The sequence below is a fragment of the Balaenoptera borealis genome (genome assembly GCF_965194805.1).
Source record: "Balaenoptera borealis genome assembly, chromosome: 3".
Taxonomy (NCBI): domain Eukaryota; kingdom Metazoa; phylum Chordata; class Mammalia; order Artiodactyla; family Balaenopteridae; genus Balaenoptera; species Balaenoptera borealis.
The window spans coordinates 174,831,929-174,843,334 of record NC_138866.1 but is presented as its reverse complement, the minus strand read 5'-3'; the positions used below and the strand labels follow the sequence as shown (position 1 = coordinate 174,843,334).

The 11,406-nt window shown below is 38.3% G+C and overlaps 1 protein-coding gene across 23 annotated transcripts in view; it reads right to left on the bottom strand.

The window, feature by feature from the left end:
- The window catches only part of MYO3A (myosin IIIA), a 188,188-nt gene that overhangs the window by 60,201 nt on the left and 116,581 nt on the right, over window positions 1-11,406 (bottom strand). For 21 of the 23 annotated variants that reach the window (XR_014242597.1, XR_014242598.1, XR_014242599.1 and 18 more), the window contains exons 21-22: window positions 2,389-2,542; window positions 1,154-1,242 (exon numbers count right to left, since the gene is read on the bottom strand). Coding sequence is in view for 14 of the 23 variants with exons in the window: in XM_082385245.1 (XP_082241371.1) it covers window positions 1,154-1,242; window positions 2,389-2,542 (243 nt within the window). In the remaining 9 variants the exon portion in view is untranslated. Of the gene's footprint in view, window positions 1-1,153; window positions 1,243-2,388; window positions 2,543-11,406 lie in introns of those variants that run through there. The other 2 variants (XR_014242605.1, XM_082385237.1) reach the window with 2 other exon arrangements.

The window sequence follows — 11,406 nt, the reverse complement described above, 5'->3', positions numbered from 1 at the left end:
AGCCTGTGGTATTTTTGTTATGTCAGCCCAAGAAGACTAATACAGTTGTTAAAAATAACTGGATAGGGCTTCCCTGGTGGTGCAGTGGTTGAGAATCCACCTGCCAATGCAGGGGACACGGGTTCGAGACCTGGTCCGGGCAGATCTCACATGCCGCAGAGCAACTAAGCCTGTGCACCACAACTACTGAGCCCGCGTGCCACAACTACTGAAGCCCGTGCGCCTAGAGCCTGTGCTCCACAACAAGAGAAGCCACCGCAATGAGAAGCCCCTGCACTGCAACAAAGAGTAGCCGCCACTCGCCACAACTAGAGAAAGCCTGCGCACAGCAACAGAGACCCAACGTAGCCAAAAATAAATAAATTAATTAATTAAAAAAAAAATTGGATTAAATGATCATAGGAAATTCTTAACGAATATTTTAAAGTAGGCTTATTTGGAAAATCACATGCTGAAAATCATGAGAAAGGCTATAACTGTAATATTTAAGGGAGATTTTGTTTTCAATGACAAAAGCCTGGACTACTGACTGACACAGAAGTTCTACTAGACTAGAATGCTCGGGGTTCTGCGGTATTTTATTTTGTTTGTATATGTCTATGAATTCCTTCTTGATTTGAATATCTTCTTAGTCCTCCAGTACTTATAACATCATTGTGAGGGAAAGACCTGTTAATCTCTACAGAAGGGAAAGAAACTGTCTCCTGGGTTTCTTTCCATATGTAGGATGGCATATCTGAGGTTTGCTCTGGTGTGGGAAGTGTATCCACCAATGCATAAACACTGCTTCCTCTGACTGAATGACAGTCCATCAGTTAATTCTAATTAATCAGCTCAGTGATCTGGCCATACCTCCAGCCCGGTACCTTCTCTTGTTGGGAAGGAGGAGAGACAAAGGCTGCCATGGACAGAGAAGCAACTCAAGTCTGAAGAAGGCAGTTTATATAAAAGGTTCTCAGCTGTCATTAAAAGAAGAAAAAAATAGGTACCCATTGTCAGCCAACCACATGCCAAGCCACATCTTAGGATCAGAAAGATGGACTCTTTATATCATTACAGCCATCTATAAATATTTTGGGCCATAATTTTCATGGCCTTATTATTCAATGAAGGACTAAAGAGAAACTCAGTTATAATGTTTCAGAGTTCTTACCTTTCCTGCATAATGGTGAATTCCGAAACTAAGTTCCATTCTTTTAGGCCTCCAGAAGTACTGTGATTTCAGATTACCTTCAAATTTTTCTGTAGAAAAAAATTTAACTCCAATATCAAGCATGTAGGAGGGCCTCAAAAAATACCGATTGACAGAATCATCTCTTTCACCACCAAATGGAAAATGTGCAGTGAATAAACAGAAAATTTTATATAGTTATTACATGCAGATTTGTAATATAATTATAAATGGTAAGGCAAAACTTGAGATCATGAATTTTACCATTCCAATATGATTTGGGTCAGCAGGTCTCAAACCTTAGCAAGCATCAGAATCACCTGGAGGGTTTGTTAAAATAGACTGCTGGGTCCCACTCCCAGAGTTTCTGACTCAATAGGTCTGGAGTGGGATCCAAAAATTAACATTTCTAGCAAGTTCCCAGGGGATGCTGATGTTCCTGGTCTGGGGACCCCATTTTAAGAACCACTGAAAACTACAGAGGAAGGAAACTAAGTACTTGAGATTGTCCAGAGAGCTTTGTGAAACACAGCTGGATGTGAAGCCATGAGCCTAGAAATTTGGTATTTTGGCTCTCTTTTTTATAAGAAGAGCTATAGGTTGTTATTGATTACATAGGAAACACAATAGGATCATACAGGCATTTCTACAACAGTTTTACCAGCACAAGTTCTCTGTTATTTCATGTCCTAGAAGGTACATTTTAACATCAAAATCAAGGGACTAGTATGAAATGATTTCCCCACCACGTTGGGGTTATTTTCTTTTCCATCTAGTATCGTCCAACTAGAGGAGAGAATAGGCAATCAGTGAGTCAGATAAACGACGAGAACATCACAGATGAATTTATTTCCTCCCTGTTAGGTATCTCATTTCCAATTCTGGAGCTGTCCTTTTGCCTTGTCCTCCAATTTCTAGTTTTGGGCTGGATAATTACTAAGGTCATTTCTAACACAAAATCCTATGATTGGGGCTCTCCCATAATATAAGGAGAAGTCCAATATTGAAACTTGTTTAATTCATCACTAAATATTTCACCCTATTATAAACATTCACTGGTCTAGGTATTAGATCCAAAGCCTCTTCCTCAAAGTTAGATATGCAGGCTTTGTCACAGCAATACTCTACTAGATACTAAAAATTTTTTTTTAACTCATTCATAATTACATGACCGTATTACATGAAAACTATGTAGACATACTGAATTTAAAACTCACCTACAAGAGTTTGGTCGGTGGCCTTGGGAAATCTACTTTCTTCATCGAGGAGGGACAGTAAACCCATTGGCTTCTGCAGAAACATATCTAGGAGAGGCCGGTTATCTTCGTATTCAACAACTCTAGCATCCACATCTTCATTTAGGTATTCATTCTGTAACGGGACATGGTATGTATAGAAACATTTAAAATTTTGTGAACAATATGTAACTTGGCAGCAATTACCTAAAATTCTACTTTACGCATATTATAAAAAATTACTCCCTATGACCTTGCCCTTAAACTGAAGGTATCATTTTATTTCTCTCTCCCCAGAAGTGCTAGTTCATTAAAGTTAGCACTGATGATACTCAGGGTAGTAATAAAAAGTTTCTAGCTTCTATACTAGAATTACAGGCATCTCAAGTTTTCCAGATGCAGGAGACTATGTTGTTAATGAGCAGTAATAAAATCACGTTCCAGAATTGATAGAATATTAATTAGGTATATCTTAGGGTTACACTTCCCCCAGTTTAAGCCTTTTATCTAAATTCAGAAATGCTGGATCTCTCAAGAACATAGTTTTTCAGTCATGATGACATTTACATTGTTTGGGGTGAAGGGCTGTGGGTCACAGGAACAACCAATGGCTGGAGAACCAAGAACACGTAGGTTCCCATCTGGGCTCTGCCACTTGACTAGCCATATAGTCCTTTGGAATTTTCTTACTCTTTAAACTTCTGTTTTTTCCTCTACTAAACAGAAGTAACAATCTCCATCTAACAAAGTAATAATATCTGGTACATTAGTAATCATTTGTGGTGGAGTATAATATAAAATGCATAAGATAAAAACAATAATTACTGTAAGATGTTGGTACCAGCACAACACAGATACTGATGATCTATTTTACAAAAAGGACAAGAAGAATTGTGCTGCAGCTTTGCTTCTATGACTTTTGCCTTCATACTGGGTCCCCCTCACCCCCAGCGCTGCAATGTGTAAGAGAGAGGACATAGACGACCTCTGAACTCGGACTTGTAGTGATGTTTACATGGAGGGTTCCCCCCACTTTCTCAGGTGATAAAGCAACTATTAGTGGGGAAGAGTATCAAATAATTACTGACTGGGGAAGAATGTCCTGCACCATTCACAGACAAAAGTTACAGGCTACTTTCATTACCATTTTAATATATTCTTTAATTCATTAAATATTTTCATTGAACACCTTATAATAAGGCACTGTGATGGGTGATAAAAACATGTTTAAAACAAACTCTCTGTCCTCAGTGAATTTAAGATAAAATTTGAGCGATTAGCTTTGTAAATAAATACCCAAAATGCAAGGTAACACAGGATAGATAAATGCTAGGTACAATGTACTACAGGAGTTCAGAGAAAGAGAATTTATTTCTGGGATCTTCATGGATGAATTTAGCCAATGGCAGGTGGGGCATTTAATAAGCCAAAGTTTTAATCTCTGCTTTTGGGGCCTTATAAAATTGAAATCACAGTCAAGAGTGTCACCAGGAAAAAAAGTAAATGTCTATTTTTAAATAAAACAAAATCTAGTATGTAAAAATGAGGCAGAACCCACTGGTCTAAAAGTTAGATCACCTGAAAGACATTCAGTTTACCCAGTACAAAAAATGGAAACAATGTTTGAAGTTTCACAGCTTTTTCACTTGAAGGTAACCTTGGGAGATGAACACAGACCTAGAATTACGTGACTGTCAGACACATTATGCTGACAGCATATTATAGCTTAAATGGCAACTGCAAAGTTCAAAAGAGGTTTTGTATATTTTCTATGGGAAGTGTTCAAGGTTATGGTCTAAATCAATGCATTTGTCACTTCCATTTGCCTGTGTCAAAATCCACTGCATGCTTTGGTGGCAGGTCATACAGAGCAGAGTAACTTGGAAAACAATGGGCTTAGACCTTTAAGATACTTGTTAGTATCTCCAGGCAAACCAATGGAGAAAAAATGCTGTTACTCAGGATTTACAGAGCACTCACTTTTAGTAAAGTTATCATGCCTAAAACAACATACTATGTATTTTTATGGCCATAATGATTTCAAAATGTTCAGTTGTTTTTAAGTATATGTGGAGAAAGGTAGCTCATGTAACTACTGAGAAAGTCCTCTGCTATGTCCTGTACATTAAACAAATACATTTAAAGCAGGTGAGTAGAGTTGTTAACTACAGTAAAGCTGAGCTGTTTAACATATATAATCCCTACTCTGTTGAGATGTCCCCCATTCCCTTTGGAAAAAGAGATCATTTTAAGTATACATCAAGGAGAAAGGAAGTGAGAAGCCACGGGTGTTAGAAAACCTCATGCCTGAAACAAGATCTCCTTGCTCTGCACTGAACTTTGAGTGTGAGGCGTGGAAGGACATAGCAGTAAGAAAGCCTATGGCAGATGCATCCGCAGCTGTGGCCTCAACAACAAGCTTAAATATTTCGGGCCAGAGTGTCACCCCAGGAGGGATTCGAGATTACTACCTTGAGTCCTCAGACTCACACAGCAGCGTGGGAGCGTGGCCACCATACACTGACAGAGCTGCAAGCTTCCACACGCTCCTGAGGCAGGTGGAAACGCAAGCGTGGACTGCTCACCATGGGTCACCGACACGGTACAGGCTCCACGCGTATCACTCAGCTCTCACCCCCGCAGAGAGCCGCTTCCCCGTCTCCTGGTCTGATCCAGCAATACCCCTTCCTCCTCCGGTCACTCTCTATCCCTGCCCTGTCCCAGCCACCATGCTTTCAATTATTTCACAGTATTTGTAGCATTTTCACTTATCCTCCCTCTCTCTCATTAGAATGAAAACTCCATGAGGACAGGAACTTTTATTCCCCTCTGTACTCTCTTCCTCTGTATCTAGGGAGACTTGGGTGTGTTAAATGAATTACAAATGAATGAATGAAGCTCTGTGCGACTTTCCTGGGAAATTATCTTCTTTCTCCCCGCCCCTCGCCCAGCTTTATTGAAATAGAATCGACATAGAACATTGTGTAAGTTTTAGGTGTACAATGTCTTGACTTGATACACTTATATACTGAAAAATGATGACCACCATAGAGTTAGCTAACAACGCCATCCCATCACATAATTACCTTTTTTTTTTTTTTTTTTTTTTTGGTGAGAACATTTAAGATCTATTCTCTTAGGAACTTTCAAGTATACACAGTATATAGGCAGCCTAGCAGACTGCATCATCATGTAAAGGATCGACAGGTCTTACCTATCCCCCAAAACACCACGTTATCATTTTACTGTTGGAGAACATGTTTTTACTAACATCTGATAGTTTTGGCTAAGTCTGAAGTTTCAAAAAGAGCTTCCTGAAATCAAGGTTTCAATCAAGGAGTCTGGCTTATATGGTATTTTCTTTCATGCAAGATGGGTATATACAGTAACAGGGCACACTGAAGTCTTACACTGAACTTGCACCTGGGAAATGAAGTCATATCCTTCTCATGTAGGTAAGTCCATTACCTGACACTGCTCCACAGTTTTAGGTATTTTAGAATCTGGAAATATTTTAACAGTTGGTTTAGATGATCCTCAATATTTAGTCTCCTGTGTCTGCTGTTTCAAGTCATAAATCACTCTCTCTTATTTTTATAAGTTTAGTCCACTTCTTAATGATTCTCTCTGCTGCAAGTCATGGGAGAAGAACGAGTGGGATTTATATCAGACGGTATTTGCAGTTCACCTAGGTTTGTGGCACTGTCTCTGTGTAGATCATTGCAGACAATGCTATATAGTGAAATTCCTTGAACACTTGTGGAGCACCCGCCATGTGTATATTTAGGGGCAGGTGGGACTGGGGAAGGTAGAAATAAAGATGAAAAAGGAAGAGTTCCTGTCCTTTGGAGCACAGCAAGAATGCTCTCTGCCTTTCCATTCCAACCTTTAAGTTACATCCTAGGATTTCTTTGCTTTTGCTTTATTCCCTTTTTCAGTTGTTCCATCTCCTAGGTCTATATCCTTCCTGTTAGGTGGTCTCTAAGCTCTCCAGCTGTCACAGTCTCTGTCACCACTGCCACCTGCCTCAGTGTTACTCTTCTCTCCAGTCTCCTTCCTTCCAGACTTATGCTGATTCTCCTTGGCCTTTCATGTGAATACTGTCTCTCTCTCTTTTTCCTCCCCTCCTTCCTCTCTCCCTTCTTCCTTCTTTCTTTCTTCAACTAGATGGAGCATGTTTTCTTCTGTACAAGAGCATACTTTGTTAGGTCCTTGTATCTTCTGAACTTCGCTTATTTGTTTGTTCATGAGAATATCCTGGATGGGTATCAGAAGACCCAGATTCCGGTCCTGGCTTTGTTCAACCAGCCTGTAACATTGGGCAAGTCACAGGGAGCCATTTGTATCTATGAAATATAAATGATCTATTTAGGTTTCTTCTGGTTCTAACATTTCAAAATGCCAAAACTGCCTGACTGTGTTGTGAAACTTAATGAATAAATGAATAAACGTTCTGTTGACAGAACATTTACAAGGGGGAAGAAGCCACATACACATTTATTCCCTGACGCCTGTCTTTTAGTAAAAGAATTCCTACTCACCAACTGCTCATATGAGTGTACATATTCATGAAAATACTGCCCACGTGGAAAGAAACCATTGAGAAGTTACTCACTGTAAGAGAAAGGCTTCATAGGTTGAAAATCTAGGATTTAGGGTGTTATCAGTACTCAAGGTGAACTGAGTATGTTTATTATAGTGAAAAAAGAAATTTTGCCACTTTTTATCTTGAAATAATTTCAAACTAACAGAAAAGTGTCAAGAACAGTAAAAGAATTGCCATGTACCCTTTACCCAAATTCCCCAATTTCTAGCATTTTACTGCATTTGCTTTATCATTTGCTCTCTTTCTATATATACATATTATTTTTAGTAATAACATTTTACTGAAGTAGCTAAGTATTAAAAAAAAAACTAAAAATGAAGAAAGCACAGTGGTAAATATGCATGCTGTAAAAATCTAAACTCTTGATGTTAAGTAAAATTTATGATTGGAAATCTATTTCTTTCGGTATTTTCTATTCAAAGCTGATATCAATGGTCTCGTTCATTTTTACGTTAATAGCAAGCCAAAGAGAATGTTGATCGTCATTAATTTGAAATGACATAGGTCATTAATTCAGAATTTGACAAGTAAACTAACGAGAAAGTATTTTGCATAATCCCTAATAAAATATACATGTTATATTTTACATATATTTAAGAACTTTGGAGAAAGGAGATTTAAATGATACTCTCTAGAAGAGCTTCCTTTTTCAGAAAAAGAGATATACATTTTGAGATGAAAAGTTTCACCTAGTCACTTTTTGTATGTGGTACCTAACCTTGAAAAGTCTTTAAAAGCCATAAAGGATTTTACAAATTTATATTCTATTGACATGTATTGGTTTACGATAAGGAGGAATTTCAGTTAGGAATTCAGACATGTAGTTTTCTATACACCAGGATCTCTTTCACCTTAAACTATTTCTGCTTTACTGTCATGTCTACGTCTTTACCAAAAAATTTTATTTCAGTTTGTCAATACTATGTTCTAACCTTACATGTAGAAAACTATAGTAACTGTATACGGATTGATGCTCCTCACTGTATACTTCACTCAAAATTATTTTTAATCATAATTAAAAGATTTTTTAAAATATTATCAAATTGTCAAAGTAAGTACCACAAATCCCCACATCACATTCAGGGTGTTGGCCAACTTCATTGATAGAAAAGAAGCAGACTGAGTGCAGCGTGGGTGTTGAGTGAGGGACGGGGAGGACCCAGGAGCCCAGGAGGCTGCCTGCGGGAGCCAGAGAGGGAGGGTGGCCCGCTCACAGCCAGGAGATGCTGCAGGGATGTGCCACGTGTATCGACTCATTTGGGTACCAGCTTCCATACTCACTTAGTAGGTGAGAAGTTTAAGGAACATTTGTGTGTGATCTCAAACAGTAGCCTAAAACTTGGCCAAGCATTTATAAAGGAAGATTTATTGCATACCAAGGGTTTCTTAAATGTACAGCTGTCTTAATGCTTAAGGAAAATGCCTGTAAAATTGCCTTTATCCTTTGGAGAGCTCACATAAGACAAATGCCATCACCATCACACACATATGGCGCGTGCAATAGGAAAGAAAGCTGGATATAAGATAAAAATTCACACTTTGCAAGCAAAACAATTTGAAGACATTTATAAGGGGTTTGTTTCGAATTACCCACATATTTTTTTACCAGATGACTGATTCTTTTTACTTTATGATGATAAAAAACGTTGCAAGTATAGATACTATATAATTGAATGAATCTTTGTTCTTTGTAATTGCCACAAATTATGTGTTGGAGCCCACATTCAAATCCTCAAAAGCTTTAAACTTTAGGATGTGAACAGCTGGAGATAAAATTCATACACATCAGTTTCTGCGAGAAGCCAGAGCCATAATTGCAGTTATTGTTTCCATTACGTGCCGTAAATAGCTTCCTGTTTATAAAATGACTTCTGACTTTTAATTTTAAACCCATGAGTGCATATATAAATTATATATGTATATATATGTATACCTATCTTTTAGCAAAACAAATATTAATAGCTCACTTTAAAAACAAACTTTAGGGACTTCCCTGGTGGTGCAGTGGTTAAGAATCCACCTGCCAATGCAGGGGACACGGGTTCGAGCCCTGGTCTGGGAAGATCCCACATGCTGCGGAGCAACTAAGCCCGTGCACCACAACTACTGAGCCTGTGCTCTAGAGTCCGCGAGCCACAACTACTGAGTCTGTGTGCCACAACTACTGAAGCCTGTGCGCCTAGAGCCAGTGCTCTGCAACAAGAGAAGACACCACAATGAGAAGCTTGCACGCCGCAACTAGAAAAATGCCCTCGTGCAGCAATGAAGACCCAATACAGCCAAAAAAAAAAAAAACCCAAAAAACTTTAGTTCAGTTAAGAGTGAGAAAAATGTGCTGCACTAATGGATCAGAAAGCTTATCCTAGGTATAAATAGGCATATGAGGAAGTAGAGTGAATCTTCAGGATTCTAGAACAATGCTTTGTAGTATCATACATGACTTCTGGGCCTAAAAAACAATGCCATTTATTCCAATTCAAACTCATGCCCATGGGGGACTAATTCATGGTTCCTGTTCATTGAGCTCCCTTTCATATGGAAGAAAACCAGAAAATAAGCAAAAACAAACCCAACAAAAGCAAAGTCTTGGCTACAAATTACCATGGAGATTCAGTGTGAGGGCTATTTCAAAAAGATACCTCCCTTATTAGAAATGCGATGGCTTGTTTGCTGCTCTTTGAGCTGCTAATTAAAAGCTTTTTGAAAAATATGGAAGTAAACAATGTGCATAAAATAATGCTATACAAATCAAATAGGGAAGGCTGAAATATGAACACTCTATTTGTGGAATTAATAAAGTTGACAGAAAAGTATACACTTTTCAGTTGCAACTTATTTAGCAGAGTTTGATTGAGTCTTGAATTTTAAAAGATTACAACAATACTCCTCATCATCTATTTGCAAGGGAGGGGACCTGGATTATTATCTAATTTTCAAACTACTGTTTTCAGACATAAATTGTTCCTTTAAATTTTATTAAAGTCAAATGGTTCTTCTAGTGCTGTAAAAGTATGGAAGCTTCAAATGAAATATCAAACCAGACAATTTTCAGGAGCTATATATTATACACATTAGAAAAACAATACTACTCTAGACCTACTGTCTTAGACATTCTAAATATCTGGATAGTAAGGAGAAAAAAAGATACAAGTTCTGGATGCTCTTGGTTGTGGGTTGAGGTTCCGAGGAATATAATTTATGTCCATAGAAAAGTAGGTTTTGAGAAGAAAAGAGGCATAGCTGCCAGTGAGTTAAAAATGAGGTTCCCAGGGACTTCCCTGGTGGCCCAGTGGATAAGACTCCGCACTCCCAATGCAGGGGGCCCATGTTCGATCCCTGGTCAGGGAACTAGATCATGCATGCTGCAACTAAGAATTTGCATGCCACAACTAAGGAGCCTGCATGCCGCAACTAAGACCGCGTGCAACCAAATAAATAAATATTTTTTTAAAAATGAGGTTCCCAGATTTAGGAATATGTTTCAAAAGGAATACAAATGGTTAGTTGGAGGCAACCATTCTGAGAAACAAAACTATCCACTCAACAAACTATGGATTAGGTCACTGTCATAAACTCTTTCACTAAACATGTTTTACTGTAGTCTACTGATTATTGTTTTAATAGAAAGTAATAGGAAAATGATATTCAAAATACCTTCATAACCAACTTTACTGTACATCACATGCAAACAGAACTGGGGCAAAAACAGGAAACGCCTTTAGCCAAACTTTATGTCCCAATGTTGTAGGACTGTCGATAAAGATAATATTTGTTGATTAAAGCAGAACCAGAAGTGCTTTCATCTGTGAAGATGCTACCCAAGGCTTGTGTCTTGCTCAGATTGGACAGACCATTTGTATGTCCATGAAACTGAGAACATTACGTCTTCCTGATAAGCAATGACGGCTTTACTAAGCGAAGGAGCTCTTAGGTCAAACCTATGATTACATTTGACCAGAAGAAGTGTGACCATGATTTTAATTAATGATTTGGCTTAAGTAGCTGTTTCTTATGTATAGAAATTGGTGTAAGTGTGCTCTCTTTATCTGTGGTAGCTAATACATACAGCTACATAAGCATTTCTCAGTTACAATTTTTGCTTTCAGAGGTAAGTGACAGAGTGAAAGAAAAAAAAAACCCAAACAGGTGCACACACACGTTAAAATCAACAGAATCTCTGACTACTCCTGTGTCCACCAGATTCAGATTCACTGACCTGATCACTCAGCTGCCAATGCTTGGTCCGTAAGATTATGAAGTAGGGATGCTTGGGTCATTACCCTAGGAAGGCACTTGAAAGGACTGGGAATGGCCTTGTTTCCTCAAAGTGCTTTGCATAATCTTGGATCCTAGTTGCATTTTTAATTTGTTGGGGCAATTTTGAGTTGGTTTTG